General features: G+C 40.2%; 1 protein-coding gene across 3 annotated transcripts in view; it reads right to left on the bottom strand.

The window, feature by feature from the left end:
* Positions 1-19,473, bottom strand: part of ate1 (arginyltransferase 1) — a 226,021-nt gene that overhangs the window by 204,176 nt on the left and 2,372 nt on the right. For all 3 annotated transcript variants that reach the window (XM_029753413.1, XM_029753415.1, XM_029753414.1), the window contains exons 2-4: positions 3,598-3,661; positions 3,284-3,346; positions 2,853-2,956 (exon numbers count right to left, since the gene is read on the bottom strand). In XM_029753413.1, coding sequence (XP_029609273.1) covers positions 2,853-2,956; positions 3,284-3,346; positions 3,598-3,661 — 231 coding nt within the window. The remainder of the gene's footprint in view (positions 1-2,852; positions 2,957-3,283; positions 3,347-3,597; positions 3,662-19,473) is intronic.

The following is a 19,473-nucleotide window of genomic DNA, read 5'->3' as shown; positions in this document are numbered from 1 at the left end:
TGAGTGCAGTGAGGAATAAAAAGGGTATCTTTGGAAAAGTGAACTTCTCCTCTATTACAGTAAAATAATGTCTCAATGTGTTTGTGTCCATATGACCGAATCTGTTGGACCAAACCTCAAATAGCGAGTTGAAATTACTTGTCAGAGGAAGATGTGATCAACATTGTTGATGTGAGAGGCAGGGGGAGGGACTTGGTGAGCGTAAACAATAGAGGAAGAGGCGAAAGCAAAAATGTCCAGAATAAGATCAATACGTTTAGACAGGCTTATTTTGGACCTAAGCTTGTCGCCTGCCTTTGGGACAACGACTCCCTCCGTTAGGGCGAAGACATGCATCTTTTCATGATATACAGATCTCTGGTGTAAATGGGGAGGTGCACAGAAGGAGAGAAAGAGACGAGACAAAAAATACGAGAATAAAACAGACAAAACCTCCAAAAAACAAAAAATAGAAAACCCTCAATTCTTGCGATACAGACATTGGGGAATATTGCGCAAAAACATACATTTGAATTAATTCGATATATCACCCAACACTTGTCCTTTCATCCAGGTGATTCCGTTTTTTTGTCCACCACCTGTACTTTTTTAATACAACAGTAGAGGGGGAGATTTGAAACAGTCTTCAGAAACGCTTTAGGAAGACAAGTTAACCTGTTTGGGATAGGGGGCAGTATTGAGAATTTTGGAAAAAATATGTGCCCATTTTTAACTGCCTCCTACACCAACTCAGAAGCTAGAATATGCATATTATTGTTCAGGTTTGGATAGAAAACACTCTGAATTTTCTAAAACTGTTTGAATGGTGTCTGTGAGTATAACAGAACTCCTATGGCAGGCAAAAACCTGACAAGGTTTCAAGCAGGAAGTACCCTGTCTGACAAGGAGTCGTGCGTCTTGCATCTGTTTATTGAAAAGTAAGGATCTTAGCTGTAACGTGACAATTCCCAGGGCTCCGATAGGCTCTCAGAACCCAGGAAATAACTGAAGGTTGACGAGGGAGCCTCAGGCTGAAACACATTATCGGCTTTGGTAAGTGGCGGCTCAGAGCACCTTTGAATGAGGCGCGTGCACGATTCGCTCCTGAGGAGAAATTTAATTCGGCTGTTTAGGCTCAATGCATATTCCCGGTCGGAATATTATCACTTATCTACGAGATAAATGGCATAAAAATTGGTTTTAAACAGCGGTTGACATGCTTCGAAGTACGGTAATGGAATATTTAGACATTTTTGTCACGCCAATGCGCCATGCTCGATACCGTGATGAAGCATTCTGATAGTGTCTAGAACTCACGAACAAAACGTCGCTGTTTGGATATAACGATGGATTATTTGGGACCAAACCAACATTTGTTATTGAAGTAGAAGTCCTGGCAGTGTATTCTGACGAAGAACAAGCAAGGTAAGAACATTTTTCTTATAGGATATGTGATTTTGGTGGAGGCTGACCTGGGTGGGTGTCTAAATAGCTAGCCCTGTGATGCCGGGCTATGTACTTAGATTATTGCAAAATGTGCTTCATCCGAAAAGCTATTTTAAAAATCGGACATATCGAGTGCATAGAGGAGTAATGTATCTATAATTCTTAAAATAATTGTTCTGCTTTTTGTGAACGTTTATCGTGAGTAATTAGCAAACTGTAAATTCCCCGGAAGTTTGCGGGGGTTATGCTTTTTCTGAACGTCACATGCTAATGTAAAAAGCTGTTTTTTGATATAAATATGAACTTGATTGAACAGACATGCATGTATTGTATAACACAATGTCCTAGGTGTGTCATCTGATGAAGATCATAAAAGGTTAGTGCTGCATTTAGCTGTGGTTTGGGTTTATGTGACATGATATGCTAGCTTGAAAAATGGGTGTCTGATTATTTCTGGCTGGGCACTCTGCTGACATAATCTAATGTTTTGCTTTCGTTGTAAAGCCTTTTTGAAATCGGACAGTGGGGTTAGATTAACGAGATTCTTGTCTTTAAATAGCTGTAAAATAGTCATATGTTTGAGAAATTGAAGTAATAGTATTTCTAACGATTCAAAAATCGCGCCACTGGATTTCAGTGGCTGTTACGTAGGTGGGACGAGTTCGTCCCACATGCGCCAGAGAGGTTAAACTAATTAACAAGAATAGCAGTACAGCAAATGTGATTCAGCTTTTCATTGAAAGTTGTGTTATGGTCTTTGTGCATGGCATCTTATACACAGAGGGCTGATGTGGGTCGAGGTTTTTGTTCTAACCAAGCAATAACACACCTGATTCAACTAATCATGTCTTGAATGAAGTCCATGATAAGTTGTTAATTGAATCAGGTGTGTACTGGTTGGCAAGAACAAAAGCCTAAGTCCACATTGCACTCTGTGGATAGGGTTGGACACCCCCCCTATTATGAGCGCTACTTTCATGATGAATAGTAATGATCAGTTTATTTTAACTTTAAGGGAGATTTTATATAAAATTCAATGTCAGTTTTGAACATTTGGAAATTAATTCAAATGTATTATTTAAGAGGTAGGCTTATTTGGAAGACTCAAGGGCTTAAAAGGGGTACATTCGGTACCCATTAAGACAAGTCGACTTTTCACATATTCTCATATCTTCTAAAGTCATTACACATAAATTACCCTTGAAAAAAAGTATTACTCGCAAGTGAATGAATACTGACGTCAATGGGAGGATCTAAACGTTTAACTTTGCACACATTGACCCCTACCCACGATCTCCACTGAGGAGTACTTGGTTTGAGTACTCATGCCCATCCCTAGAACAGAGCAGCCTACCACATGTAATAGATGTGTCGTTTACTAAAGACAGCTTTGCATAAGTATTTTACAAAAGCAAATTTCCTCTCACCATCGCCCTGTTCCGTTGGCATCTCCCCTTTAGACAGAAACTTGCTCATCTTCTTCAGGATCTTCTTGTGGGTTTTAGATGGCTGAAAGTTCAAGGCATGACACCTACAAACCATGTATTAGTGTGTTAGTGAACCATTAGTATATGGCTTATAACTGAGTAAAGGGTTATCTGGGTCATGTTCATTAGGCATCAAACAGAAAACAGATTGAAATAGGGTGAGACTACCCAAACGTGTCAAATAAGAAACACTTGCTTTCGCATTTCATACCAGATGTCTTACAATAACATGTTCTGCATTCCCCCCTCTCCCTCGGTAACATGAATAAGGATATTTCAAGTTTACGCGTCAGAACCCATCAGCACTAATGAATACGACCCAAGTTTTAGCTAGGTTGATGTGAGTCTTTTTGATAATAGGCTATCTTTACCTGATGGTGTACTGTGGACAGCAGGTCTTGTTCATGATGGGCTTGTAAACATACTTCCCGCTTCTGTAGAGGTAACAGACAAGGAAGTATAACAAATGAGCACATGCAGTGGGCAATTTAGAGTACTACAGATAAGGAATGTATATACACACACACACACACACACACAACTACAGATAAGCAATGTGACGATGTTGTACACCCATAAATATGTTAAACATGGAGGGCTATGCTGCTGTGTCACAACATGTAGAGAGACTACTGGCCTGGAGGACAACAGTGTGTGTGGGATTATAAAGCTCAGAGTGACTTACCGTCTCCATCCTCTGTCTATGAGATCCTGGTAGTCTTGCACTGTCATGGCGTGGGACCACATCCCTGCATAAAACAGAGGCAGGAGGAGTGGACATGAAATGGGGTAAATCCACAATAACGGATTTACGCTTTGACTTGACTTTTCACTTTAAAATGATAAAATGTCTTCCAAAACAAAAACCATTGATTTCAAAAGTTTAACCATACTTTGAACAATTCACACAAATGCCATAAAAACACTTTTACTGGAAGAACTGTGCAGATGCAAAGTTTGGTAACAGAATTAGGCTAAAAAAAAAAAAACTTCTCCCAAAAAGATCTGCTCCGAATTAAGATTCAAAGATGTCTGCAGAAAGAATGTGGTCTGAGCTATGACATTACACCTTGAGTTTGAAAAAACATATTTGGTTATTGAACTACAGTTGGTGAAGTGGATTTACGGTCAAGGAATTACTTGGAATAATGCTTATTACGCTTTCACAATTATTCCTGCACAAATGAACAGTAATTCATCCTAAAGGAATTGTTTTCTTGCCCACCCACTTAATGCCACCGCTCACCCAATTTCCCCATCTACCCTCTCACCCAAAACCCCACCCTCCCATATGGACAGGGAAAGAGCAGACAAATCCAAAGTAAGTCAAACACAAGAAACGTAGGAAAAACAAATAATTGTAATAGAAACCAATGAAGAAAATAAGTACAATTATTCAAACATTGATATTAAACTACACACACACTTATACATTAGTGGTACATTTCAATTAATTCATTTATCAGTCATTCTTTTCCTACGTCTACTGAACAAACATTTTAAAAATCAAATCCTTTACGGACATACAGTTCATAAAGAAATCAGTAAATTTAAACAAATTCATTACACCCTAAATCTATGGGTTTCACATGACTGGGAATACAGATAAAAATCTGTTTGTCACAGATACCTTAAAAAAAGGTAGTGGCGAGAGAAGACCAGTCAGGAATCTGTTATGACTAACATTTGCCTCATGCAGCGTGACATCTCCTTCACATAGAGTTGATCAGGCTGTTCATTGTGGCCAGTGGAATGTTGTCCCAGTCCTCAATGGCTGTGCGAAGTTGCTGGATATTAGCGGGAACCCGAACACACAGTCGTACACCTCGGTCCAGAGCATCCCAAACATGCTCAATGGGTGCCATGTCTTGTGAGTATTACATTACATTACATTCCACGAGGAAACTGCGTGGCAGGCTGACCACCAGTTATGCGAGTGCAGCAAGGAGCCAAGGTAAATTGCTAGCTAGCATTAAAAATATTTTATAAAAAAAACAAATCACATAAACACTGGTTAACCTAGTAATATCAACCATGTATCGTTATCTAGCTTGTCCTGCGTTGCATATAATCTATGTGGTGCCTGTTAATTAATCATCGTATCACAGCCTAGTTCGCCAAACGGGGGATGATTTAACAAAAAGCTCATTCGCGAAAAAAAGCACAATCATTGCACAAATGTACCTAACCATGAACATCAATGCCTTTCTTAAAATCAATACACAGAAGTATATTTTCTTTAAATCTGCATATATTTAGTTAAAAGAAATTCCTGATTGCAGGCAATATTAACTAGGGAAATTGTGTCACTTCTCTAACGCAGAGTCGGGGTATATGCAACAGTTTGGGCCGCCTGGCTCGTTGCAAACTAATTTGCCAGAATTTTACATAATTATGACACAACATTGAAGGTTGTGCAATGTAACAGCAATATTTAGACTTAGGGTTGTCACCCGTTCGATAAAAACCAGAACGGTTCCGTATTTCGACTATAGTTTCCGGATTTGACCATATTAAACAACCAAAGGCTCGCATGTGTTTATTATATTATAAAGTCTATGATTTGATATTTGATAGAGCAGTCTGAACGGTGGTAGGCAGCAGCAGGCTCGTAAGCATTCATTCAAACTTTACTGCGTTTGCCAGCAGCTCTTAGCAATGCTTGAACCATAGCGCTGTTTATGACTTCAAGCCTATTAACTCCTGAGATTAGTATTACCAGCCTAAAGTGCCAATTAGAACATCCAATAGTCAAAGGTATATGAAATACAAATGGTAGAGAGAAAGTCGACGTTTCCTAATTCCAATTATAAACTACAACCTAAAACTTCTTAACTGGGAATATTGAACCACCAGCTTTCATATGTTCTGAGCAAGGAACTTAAACATTATCTTTTTTACATGGCACATATTGCACTTTTAATTTCTTCTCCAACACAGTGTTTTTGCATTATTTAAACCAAATTGAGCATGTTTCATTATTTATTTAAGACTAAATATACTTTGTATTATATTAAGTTAAAATTGAAAAAAAGAGTTCATTGAGCATTGTTGCAATTATCATACATACATACAGTGAGGGAAAGAAGTATTTGATCCCCTGCTGATTATGTAAATTTGCCCACTGACAAAGAAATGATCAGTCTATAATTTTAATGGTAGGTTTATTTGAACAGTGAGACAGAATAACAAAAAAAAAAATCCAGAACACATGTCAAAAATGTTATAAAATGATTTGCATTTTAATGAGGGAAATAAGTATTTGACCCCTCTGCAAAACATGACTTAGTGGCAAAACCCTTGTTGGCAATCAGAGGTCAGACATTTCTTGTAGTTGGCCACCAGATTTGCACACATCTCAGGAGGGATTTTGTCCCACTCCTCTTTGCAGATCTTCTCCAAGTCATTAAGGTTGAGGCTGACGTTTGGCAACTCGAACCTTCAGCTCCCTCCACAGATTTTCTATGGGATTAAGGTCTGGAGACTGGCTAGGCCACTCCAGGACCTTAACTTCTTGGGGCTATGTGGGACGTTAGCGTGCCACCCGTGGCGCACCCTATCAACAGCAGGTGCATTTCAAGAGCGGCAAATTTGAAACCAAATAAATGTCAAAATTCAAATTTCTCAAACATACAACTAACTTACAGCCTTTGAAAGATAAACATCTTCTTAATCTAACCACGTTGTCCGATTTCAAAAAGGTTTTACGGGGAAAGCATAAAGTTAGGTTATGTTAGGAGAGTACATTGATAATAGCTGTGTGTAATGCATTGTCGATTCAAAGACAGGCGTCACCAAAACCATAAAATCAGCTAAAATTATGCACTAACCTTTTACAATCTCCATCAGATGACACTCCTAGGACATTATGTTAGACAATGCATGCATTTTTAGTTCTATCAAGTTCATATTTATATCTAAAAACAGCGTTTTACTATGGCGTTGATGTTCAGGAAATCGTTTCCCTCCAATACCGGCAGTCAAGTCATGACAACAAAATAATTAATTAATATTAGAAAACATTGGTAAAATATTATATTGTCATTCAAAGAATTATAGATTTACATCTCTTGAACGCAATGGACTTGCCAGATTTAAAATTAACCTTACTGGGGAATCACACTTTGCAATAATCTGAGCACTGCGCCAGAAAAATACGCATTGCGATACAGACTAACCGCCATGTTGGAGAGATCTAAAATCGAAAATACTATGTAAATAATCCATTACCTTTGATTCTCTTCATCAGATGTCACTTCCAAAGAATCCCAGGTCCATAACGAATGTAGTTTTGTTCAAAAAAGCTCATAATTTATGTCCAAAAACCTCCGTGTTGTAGCACATGATCTAAGCCAGCCGGACTTCACTTCACTTCACTTCACTTCAAGAACGGAAAAAATATATTTACGTTCGTTCAAACATGTCAAACGTTGTATCGCATAAATCATTAGGGCCTTTTTTAACCAGAACATGAATAAAATTCAAGGCGGACCATTGGGTTCTCTTTTAAAACGTTTCGGAATGAGAGTACCCACCATCAACTCGCGCGCCAGGTGTCTAATGGGCCATCACGTTCCAAGGCTCTTCTTCAGTCAGATCTCACTGTAGAAGACTCAAAACACTTTGTAAAGGCTGGGGACATCTTGTGGAAGCAATAGGAAGTGCCAAAACATTCCTCACCCCCTTTGTTTTTCAATGGTATAGGCTTAAAGTCAATTCAACACATCAGGTATCCACTTCCTGTCAGAATCTGTCTCAGGGTTTTGCCTGCCAAATGAGTTCTGTTATACTCACAGACACCATTCAAACAGTTTTAGAAACTTTAGGGTGTTTTCTATCCATATATAATAAGTATATGCATATTGTAGTTACTGGGTAGGATTAGTAACCAGATTAAATTGGGTACATTTTTTTATCCAGCCGTGAAAATACTGCCCCCTATACCCTAACAGGTTAATGTGCTTCTTCTTGAGCCACTCCTTTGTTGCCTTGGCCGTGTGTTTTGGGTAATTGTCATGCTGGAATACCCATCCACGACTTATTTTCAATGCCCTGGCTAAAGGAAGGATTTGACGGTACATGGCCCCATCCATCGTCCCTTTGATGCGGTGAAGTTGTCCTGTCCCCTTAGCAGAAAAACACCCCCAAAGCATAATGTTTCCACCTCCATGTTTGACGGTGGGGATGGTGTCCTTGGGGTCATAGGCAGCATTCTGCCTCCTCCAAACACGGCAAGTTGAGTTGATGCCAAAGAGCTCCATTTTGGTCTCATCTGACCACAACACTTTCACCCAGTTGTCCTCTGAATCATTCAGATGTTCATTGGCAAACTTCAGACGGGCCTGTATATGTATTCTTGAGCAGGGGGACCTTGCGGGCGCTGCAGGATTTCAGGTCCTTCACGGCGTAGTGCGTTACCAATTGTTTTCTTGGTGACTATGGTCTCAGCTGCCTTGAGATCATTGACAAGATCCTCCCGTGTAGTTCTGGGCTGATTCCTCACCGTTCTCATGATCATTGCAACTCCACGAGGTGAGATCTTGCATGGAGCCCCAGGCCGAGGGAGATTGACAGTTATTTTGTGTTTCTTCCATTTGCGAATAATCGCACCAACTGTTGTCATCTTCTCACCAAGCTGCTTGGCGATGGTCTTGTAGCCCATTCCAGCCTTGTGTAGGTCTCCAATCTTGTCCCTGAACTCATTTGGCAGGTCAAAACATGAAAAGATTCCAAACAGGAAGCGCCCTCTCTGACCATATCATGTCCTTTGTGATCATCTCTAACCAAAACAGGGGATCTCTGCTGTTACGTGATATTTTCTAACGCTCCCATAGGCTCTCAGAAGGCGGCAGAACATTGAATGATGACTTTGCAGGCCAAGGCTGAAAAACAGTAGCGCATTTGGATAGTGATCGATCTGAGAACAATGAGACTGGGGGCGCGTGTACGAGAAGACTCCATGTTTTTATTTTCAGTCTTTAAACGAAAACAACGACTCCCGGTTGGAATATTATCGCTTTTTTACGAGAAAAATTGCATAAAAATGGATTTTAAACAGCGTTTGACATGCTTCGAAGTACGGTAATGGAATATTTATAAAGTTTTTGTCACGAAATGCACCGGGCGCGTCACCCTTCGGATAGTGTCTTGAACGCACAACAAAACGCCGCTATTTGGATATAACTATGGATTATTTGGAACCAAACCAACATTTGTTATTGAAGTAGAAGTCCTGGGAGCGCATTCTGACGAAGAACAGCAAAGGTAATCCAATTTTTCTTACAGTAAATCTGAGTTTGGTGAGGGCCAAACTTGGTGGGTGTCAAAATAGCTAGCCCGTGATGGCGAGCTATCTACTCAGAATATTGCAAAATGTGCTTTCACCGAAAAGCTATTTTAAAATCGGACATAGCGATTGCATAAAGGAGTTCTGTATCTATAATTCTTAAAATAATTATGTTTTTTGTGAACGTTTATCGTGAGTAATTTAGTAAATTCACCGGAAGTGTTCGGTAGGTATGCTAGTTCTGAACGTCACATGCTAATGTAAAAAGCTGTTTTTTGATATAAATATGAACTTGATTGAACAAAACATGCATGTATTGTATAACATAACTTCCTAGGAGTGTCATCTGATGAAGATCATCAAAGGTTAGTGCTGCATTTAGCTGTGGTTTTGTTTTTTGTGACATATGCTAGCTTGAAAAATGGGTGTCTGATTATTTCTGGCTGGGTACTCTGCTGACAATCTAATGTTTTGCTTTCATTGTAAAGCCTTTTTGAAATCGGACAGTGTGGTTAGATTAACGAGAGTCTTGTCTTTAAAATGCTGTAAAATAGTCATATGTTTGAGAAATTGAAGTAATAGCATTTCTAAGGTATTTGAATATCGCGCCACAGGATTCAACTGGCTGTTACGTAGGTGGGACGATTTGGTGCCACCTGCCCTAGAGAGGTTAACAAAAGCGCATTTGCGAAAAAAAACGACTGTACCTAACCATAAACATCAATGCCTTTCTTAAAATCAATACACGGAAGTATACATTTTGAAACCTGCATATTTAGCTAAAAGAAATCCAGGTTAGTAGGCAATATTAACCAGGTGAAATTGTGTCAGTTCTCTTGCGTTCGTTGCACGCAGCATCAGGGTATACAGAATCCGGCTCGTTGCGAACTAATTTGCCAGAATTTTACGGAACTATGAAATAACATTGTAGGTTGTGCGATGTAACAGGAATATTTAGACTTATGGATGCCACCCGTTAGATAAAATGCGGAACGGTTCCGTGTGTCACTGAAAGAATAATGTTTGAGATGATAGGTGATTAATATGGTCAAATCCGGAAACTAAGGTTTATTATATTATAGTTAAGACTATGATTTGATATTTGATAGAGCAGTCTGACTGAGCGGTGGTAGGCAGCAGCAGGATCGTAATACTCAAAGGTATATGGTTTAGAGAGAAATAGTCGACGCGTCATAATTCCTGTAATAACCTGTTAGGGTATAGGGGGCAGTATTTTCACGGCTGGATAAAAAAATGTACCCGATTTAATCTGGTTACTAATCCTACCCAGTAACTACAATATGCATATACTTATTATATATGGATAGAAAACACCCTAATGTTTCTATAACTGTTTGAATGGTGTCTGTGAGTATAACAGAACTCATTTGGCAGGCAAAACCCTGAGACAGATTCTGACAGGAAGTGGATACCTGATGTGTTGAATTGACTTTAAGCCTATGCCATTGAAAAACAAAGGGGCTGAGGAATGTTTTGGCACTTCCTATTGCTTCCACAAGATGTCCCCAGCCTTTACAAAGTGTTTTGAGTCTTCTACTCTGAGATCTGACCGAAGAAGAGCCTTGGAACGGCGATGGCCCATTAGACACCTGGCGCCCGAGTTCATGTTGGGTACTCTCATTCCGAAACGTTTTAAAAAAGAGAACCCAATGGTCCGCCTTGAATTTTATTCATGTTCTGGTTAAAAAAGGCCCTAATGAATTATGCGATACAATGTTTGACATGTTTGAACGAACGTAAATATATTTTTTCAGTTCGTGAAGTGAAGTGAAGTCCGGCTGGCTGGCTTAGATCATGTGCTAACAACACGGAGCTTTTTGGACATAAATGATGAGCTTTTTTGAACAAAACTACATTCGTTATGGACCTGGGATTCCTGGAAGTGACATCTGATGAAGAGAATCAAAAGGTAATGGATTATTTACATAGTATTTTCGATCTCTCCAACATGGCGGTTAGTCTGTATCGCAATGCGTATTTTTCTGGGCGCAGTGCTCAGATTATTGCAAAGTGTGATTTCCCAGTAAGGTTATTTTTAAATCTGACAAGTAGATTGCGTTCAAGAGATGTAAATCTATAATTCTTTGAATGACAATATAATATTTTACCAATGTTTTCTAATATTAATTCATTATTTTGTTGCAATGACTTGACTGCCGGTTATTGGAGGGAAACGATTTCCTGAACATCAACGCCATAGTAAAACGCTGTTTTTGGATATAAATATGAACTTGATAGAACTAAAAATGCATGCATTGTCTAACATAATGTCCTAGGAGTGTCATCTGATGGAGATTGTAAAAGGTTAGTGCATAATTTTAGCTGATTTTATGGTTTTGGTGACGCCCGTCTTTGAATTGACAATACAGTACACACAGCTATTGTCAATGTACTCTCCTAACATAACCTAACTTTATGCTTTCCCCGTAAAACCTTTTTGAAATCGGACAACGTGGTTAGATTAAGGAGATGTTTATCTTTCAAAGGGTGTCAGATAGTTGTATGTTTGAAAAACTTGAATTTTGACATTTATTAGGTTTCAAATTTGCCGCTCTTGAAATGCACCTGCTGTTGATAGGGTGCGCCACGGGTGGCACGCTAACGTCCCACATAGCCCCAAGAAGATAACTTGCGGCTGAACTTGAAAGGGGTTCCTTCTTTATTTTACCGTTCATGTCTTCCATAGAGAATGTCTTCCTCTACTTCAAATAAGGTCTGTGTTTTGTGCTTAAACCGCCTCGGCGTTTTGATCCCCGTGTAAATCTCACTAGGTAATGTTTGTCAACATATTTTCATAAATCCACTACAAAAAAATGTATCTTCGCTTATATTGATCAGAGTTATATCCTATGGATATCTACACATATCCTATGGATATCTACACAGTTATAAAATTGGCAAGGTGGTGTAAGCCTAAACCAAACACAGACCTTATTTTAAGTTAATCTAAAAATATCCTATGGAATAAATGAAGGAACCGCTTTTCAGATTTTGCTAGAAGGTGTCATGGGAATTATGACTCGCACTTTGGTAGTCATATCTTACCATGCCCATTATTGAAATAGGATTTCCTGCATATAGAAATTCGTTTTCAGCATTCATGACAGGTAACTTAAACTCTATTTTCATTATTCAAACAGTTGAGAGTATTTGTCTCCTAAGCAGACTCTTCAGTATCGTTGTCACTTCAGAGCTGTATGTATGTATGTATGTATGTATGTATGTATGTATGTATGTATGTACACACATATATATATACACACACATATATATATACACACACACACATATATATATATATATATATATATACACACACATATACATACATACTGCTCAAAAAAATAAAGGGAACACTTAAACAACACATCCTAGATCTGAATGAAAGAAATAATCTTATTAAAATACTTTTTTCTTTACATAGTTGAATGTGCTGACAACAAAATCACACAAAAATAATCAATGGAAATCCAATTTATCAACCCATGGAGGTCTGGATTTGGAGTCACACTCAAAATTAAAGTGGAAAACCACACTACAGGCTGATCCAACTTTGATGTAATGTCCTTAAAACGAGTCAAAATGAGGCTCAGTAGTGTGTGTGGCCTCCACGTGCCTGTATGACCTCCCTACAACGCCTGGGCATACTCCTGATGAGGTGGCGGATGGTCTCCTGAGGGATCTCCTCCCAGACCTGGACTAAAGCATCCGCCAACTCCTGGACAGTCTGTGGTGCAACGTGGCGTTGGTGGATGGAGCGAGACATGATGTCCCAGATGTGCTCAATTGGATTCAGGTCTGGGGAATGGGCGGGCCAGTCCATAGCATCAATGCCTTCCTCTTGCAGGAACTGCTGACACACTCCAGCCACATGAGGTCTAGCATTGTCTTGCATTAGGAGGAACCCAGGGCCAACCGCACCAGCATATGGTCTCACAAGGGGTCTGAGGATCTCATCTCGGTAACTAATGGCAGTCAGGCTACCTCTGGCGAGCACATGGAGGGCTGTGCGGACCCCCAAAGAAATGCCACCCCACACCATGACTGACCCACCGCCAAACCGGTCATGCTGGAGGATGTTGCAGGCAGCAGAATGTTCTCCACGGCGTCTCCAGACTCTGTCACATCTGTCACGTGCTCAGTGTGAACCTGCTTTCATCTGTGAAGAGCACAGGGCGCCAGTGGCGAATTTGCCAATCTTGGTGTTCTCTGGCAAATGCCAAACGTCCTGCACGGTGTTGGGCTGTAAGCACAACCCCCACCTGTGGACGTCGGGCCCTCATACCACCCTCATGGAGTCTGTTTCTGACCGTTTGAGCAGACATGCACATTTGTGGCCTGCTGGAGGTCATTTTGCAGGGCTCTGGCAGTGCTTCTCCTGCTCCTCCTTGCACAAAGGCGGAGGTAGCGGTCCTGCTGCTGGGTTGTTGCCCTCCTACGGCCTCCTCCACGTCTCCTGATGTACTGGCCTGTCTCCTGGTAGCGCCTCCATGCTCTGGACACTACGCTGACAGACACAGCAAACCTTCCTGCCACAGCTCGCATTGATGTGCCATCCTGGATGAGCTGCACTACCTGAGCCACTTGTGTGGGTTGTAGACTCCGTCTCATGCTACCACTAGAGTGAAAGCACCGCCAGCATTCAAAAGTGACCAAAACATCAGCCAGGAAGCATAAGAACTGAGAATTGGTCTGTGGTCCCCACCTGCAGAACCACTCCTTTATTGGGGGTGTCTTGCTAATTGCCTATAATTTCCACCTGTTGTCTATTCCATTTGCAGAACAGCATGTGAAATTTATTGTCAATCAGTGTTGCTTCCTAAGTGGACAGTTTGATTTTACAGAAGTGAGATTGACTTGGAGTTACATTGTGTTGTTTAAGTGTTCCCTTTATTTTTTTGAGCAGTATAGATATATATATATATCATATAAAAAAAATACATAATCGGCCGATTAATTGGTAGCAGGTTTTTTTGGTCCTCCAATAATCGGTATCGGCGTTGAAAAATCATAATCGGTCGACCTCTAAATGGAAGCCTTAGAAAATGTCACGTTACAGCAGAGATGCTGTATTTTCGATAGAGATGCCACAGAAGGAGAACAAATTGTCAGACAGGGCGCTTCCTGTATGGAATCTTCTCAGGTTTTGGCCTGCCATATGAGTTCTGTTATACTCACAGACACCATTCAAACAGTTTTAGAAATTTTAGGGTGTTTTCTATCCAAATCTACTAATTATATGCATATTCTCGTTTCTGGGCAAGAGTAGTAACCAGTTTAAAATCGGGTACGTTTTTTATCCGGCCGTGCAAATACTGCCCCCTAGCCCCAACAGGTTAACCTCTTACATCTAGACGTTCCGCTAGCGGAACACCTGCTCCAATATCCAATGATAGGCGTGGCGCAAATTACAAATTCCTCAAATACAAAGACTTCCATTTTTCAAACATATGACTATTTTACAGCATTTTAAAGACAAGACTCTCCTTTATCTAACCACACTGTCCGATTTCAAAAAGGCTTTACAGCGAAAGCATAACATTAGATTATGTCAGCAGAGTACCCAGCCAGAAATAATCAGACACCCATTTTTCAAGCTAGCATATAATGTCACAAAAAACAAAACCACAGCTAAATGCAGCACTAACCTTTGATGATCTTCATCAGATGACACGCCTAGGACATTATGTTATACAATACATGCATGTTTTGTTCAATCAAGTTCATATTTATATCAAAAAACAGCTTTTTACATTAGCATGTGACGTTCAGAACTAGCATTCCCACCGAACGCTTCCGGTGAATTTACTAAATTACTCACGATAAACGTTCACAAAAAACATAATTATTTTAAGAATTATAGATGCAGAACTCCTTTATGCAATCGCTATGTCCGATTTTAAAATAGCTTTTCGGCAAAAGCACATTTTGCAATATTCTGAGTGGATAGCTCGCCATCACGGGCTAGCTATTTTGACACCCACCAAGTTTAGCCCTCACCAAAGTCAGATTTACTATAAGAAAAATGTTATTACCTTTGCTGTTCTTCATCAGAATGCACTCCCAGGACTTCTACTTCAATAACAAATGTTGGTTTGGTTCAAAATAATCCATAGTTATATCCAAATAGCGGCGTTTTGTTCGTGCGTTCAAGACACTATCCGAAGGGTGACGAAGGATTACGCGCCCGACGCATTTCGTGACAAAAAAAAAAAATCGAAATATTCCATTACCGTACTTCGAAGCATGTCAACCGCTGTTTAAAATCAATTTTTATGCAATTTTTCTCGTAAAAAAGCGATAATATTCCGCTTTTTTAGAAAGGGGGTTGGGTTTGAATGAAAGCGCGGGAAGACTGAGGAACAAAAGGATTGGGTCTCTATCGGACCTTGAAGCTATGCCATTGTAAATACAGAATCTTATTTATTCTAAATAACCGGCCCATTTGGAAAAGGAAAATGCAAGAAATATTTACTACAAGCTGTGCTTCGATAGATTGGCTGAAATGAAAGGCTGGGTTGCCCAGCAGAGATCTCGCTTGTCCTTTGAAGAATATGTCTTGTTGTAGTACTGTTGCCGTGTGGTAGAACGGATACGTTGTAGTACCCCGTCTTTCTGAAGAGATTGTCCATTCTTTCCTAGCCCACGTTTACAGCTGCTGCTGCTGCTGCTGCTGCTGCTAACTCGACGTCTAAGATGTATCACTTCTTTAGTGAATAAGAGTTCAAAGTTCATACCAAGTTGCCATACTATAAGCTCATGCTATATTCTGGCTGCTATAGTCGTCGATCTTCACCTCCACGTTGAAATTTGCCCTTTTAAACGTATGGATAGCAGTCCTCACGTCATCGGGAAGACAAGGTTGACTTTTCGTCAACGGGCTTTTGTAGTGGTAGAGAGGTTGTAAACCATGAACCACGCCCAATGTTTGTTCACATGGGCGGGGCCACTGAGTTGAGCATAGTTCACTTATCAAAACAATTCACTCATTTAGAAGCTAAAATTACATTTTATCTTTTCACACAATAGTTTCATATTTAATTTTTTTTTAAATTGCACAACAATTCCATGTAAATCTGATAACTAGAATGTGTAGACTTTCCAAGATGCAGGTTGTCATCCTATCATCAGTAATAAAGTCTCAGATGATAACTGATCTGACATCATGTTCTTTAAAAAGATGGGTGGGGGATAAGGCTTAAGAGTGTGTGAACAATGCTGAATGGGTATAGACAAATGGTTCTCCAATAGTAGTAGCAAAACATTGAAAGACAGTTCTCTCAAAAGTCAGTTTACAAGTTGATCAATTTTCACAGCAGAATTACTTTCCCATTGTTTCCTCAAATGCAGTCTACTTTCATCCAATGTAAAAATGAAATAAAAATAAATTACAATGTGCAACCACGGCACTAATGGGCAAGGGGATAATTAGTAAATTGCACAAGACCGAATCCAGGTGGTGAGTCACAAATAAACAACGTCAAATACAGGTAGCCTAGTCAAATAATTAACATCCAATCACAACCGTGACTCTCTCACGGGAAACCTTCATTCTTGCACAGCCATTTAGAAATCGAAATATGACAATTTGAAAAATAAGCCACAAGTTTTTTGAGCGAGAATAAAGACAACTTTCGAATAGTAAGACACCATTAATAAGAAGGGGCTAGAAGCGTATTATATGGTGAGCTAAAGAGTGGCTAGGACAGGCAAGCCCCATACTATTGTGGCAGACTTAATTATTCCCGCTGCCACAGATATGGCTGGGACAATGCTGGGGGAAAAGCCCCCCCCCCAAAAAAAACTATACAGATAATGCCTTCAGCAAACAACAGTTTCACAACGCTTCAGTGACATGGCAGGATAACTTTTGAAACAATTACTGCTTTGCATACAAGCCAGTAACAGCTGGATGAGTCAGTAATATGCGTTACAGCCAGTAATGAGTCAGACGTTACAGCCAGTAATATGCGTTACAGCTGGATGAGTCAACAGACGTGGCGGCCTGGCACAGCTCCTGGTACGTCTATGGGGGGGTCAATTAAGGAAGACATCCTCTTCTGCAAACCAGGACAACATGAGAGGATATTTTTAAAGTACTGGACAGCTTTGTGACATCAAATGGACTTTGGCGGTCAAGATGTGTTGGTATCTGTACTGATGGTGCAAAAGCCATGACAGGGAGACATAGCGGAGTGGTAAGCAGTTGCTCCCGACGCCACTTGGGTACACTGCAGCATCCCCCGAGAGGCTCTTGCTGCCAAGGGAATGTCTGACAGCTTGAAAGATGTTTTGGACACGACAGTGAAAATGGTTACCTTTGCTAAAGCAAGGCCCCTGAACTCTCGTATTTTATGCATTATGCAATGATATGGGCAGCAACCATGTAACGCTTTTACAACATACAGAAGTGCGCCGATTATCAACGGGCAAAGTATTGACATTTTTTTTTTTAAATTGAGAGACGAGCTTAAAGTTCTCTTTACTGACCATAATTTTCACTTGTCTGGCCGCTTGCATGATGACGAGTATCTCACGCGACTGGCCTATCTGGGTGATGTTTTTTTCCTCGCCTGAATGATTTGAATCTAGGATTACAGGGACTCTCTGCAACTATATTCAATGTGCAGGGCAAAATTGAGGCTATGATTAAGAAGATGGAGCTTTTCTCTGTCTGCATTAACAAGGACAACACACAGGTCTTCCCATCATTGTATGATTCTTTGTTTGCAAATGAACTCAAACTTACGGACAATGTCAAATGTGATATAGAGAAGCACCTGAGTGAGCTGGGTTTGCAATTATGCAGGTACTTTCCTGAAAACGGACGACACAAACTGGATTTGTTATCCCTTTCATGCCCTGCCTCCAGTCCACTTACTGATACCTGAACACGAGAGCCTCATCGAAATTGCAACAAGCAGTTCTGTGAAAATTTAATTTAATCAGAAGCCACTGCCAGATTTCTGGATAGGGCTGCGCTCAGAGTATCCTGCCTTGGCAAATCGAGCTGTTAACTTCTTTGGGCTAGGGGGCAGTATTTTCACATCCGGATAAAAAACGTACCCGATTTAATCTGGTTACGACTCCTGCCCAGTAACTAGAATATGCATATAATTATTGGCTTTGGATAGAAAACACCCTAAAGTTTCTAAAACTGTTTGAATGGTGTCTGTGAGTATAACAGAACTCCTATGGCAGGCAAAAACCTGAGAAGATTTCATGCAGGAAGTGGCCTGTCTGACAAGGTGTTGTTGTTCTTGCTTCTGTTTATTGAAGAGTCAGGATCTTAGCTGTAACGTGACACTTCCTACGGCTCCAATAGGCTCTCAGAGCCCGGGAAAAACCTGAACGATGACGAGGCAGCCTCAGGCTGAAACACTTTATCGCCTTTTCCAAGTGGTCCATCAGAGGACAATGGAATAAGGCGAGTGCCGATTCGACCCCGTGCAGCATTTTCCTTCGGCTGTTTAGCTAATTGCAGATTCCCGGTCGGAATATTATCGCTTTTTTAACGAGAATAATGGCATAAAAATTGATTTTAAACAGCGGTTGACATGCTTCGAAGTACGGTAATGAAATATTTAGAAATCTGGTGTCACGAAATGCGCGCGACCGTTATTTACCATTGGGCTAGTGTCTAGAACGCACGAACAAAACGTCGCTGATGGAACATAACGATGGATTATTTGGGACCAAACCTACCTTTGTTATTGAAGTAGAAGTCCTGGGAGTGCATTCTGACGAAGAACACCAAAAGTAAGACCATTTTTGTTATAGTAAATGTGATTTTGGTGAAGGCTAAACTTGCCGGGTGTCTAAATAGCTAGCCCTGTGATGCCGAGCTATCTACTCAGAATATTGCAAAATGTGCTTCATCCGAAAAGCTATTTTAAAATCGGACATATCGAGTGCATAGAAGAGTAATGTATCTATAATTCTTAAAATAATTGTTATGCTTTTTGTGAACGTTTATCGTGAGTAATTTAGTAAATTGTTAGTATATTCCCCGGAAGTTTGCGGGGGGTATGCTTTTTCTGAACGTCACATGCTAATGTAAAAAGCTGGTTTTTGATATAAATATGAACTTGATTGAACAAAACATGCATGTATTGTATAACATAATGTCCTAGGTGTGTCATCTGATGAAGATCATCAAAGGTTAGTGCTGCATTTAGCTGTCTTCTGGGTTTTTGTGACATTATATGCTAGCTTGAAAAATGGGTGTCTGATTATTTCTGGCTGGGCACTCTC

Source organism: Salmo trutta, chromosome 5, assembly GCF_901001165.1.
Source record: "Salmo trutta chromosome 5, fSalTru1.1, whole genome shotgun sequence".
Taxonomy (NCBI): domain Eukaryota; kingdom Metazoa; phylum Chordata; class Actinopteri; order Salmoniformes; family Salmonidae; genus Salmo; species Salmo trutta.
Note: the sequence above shows the minus strand (reverse complement) of the source record. Positions and strands in the feature narration are given on the sequence as shown.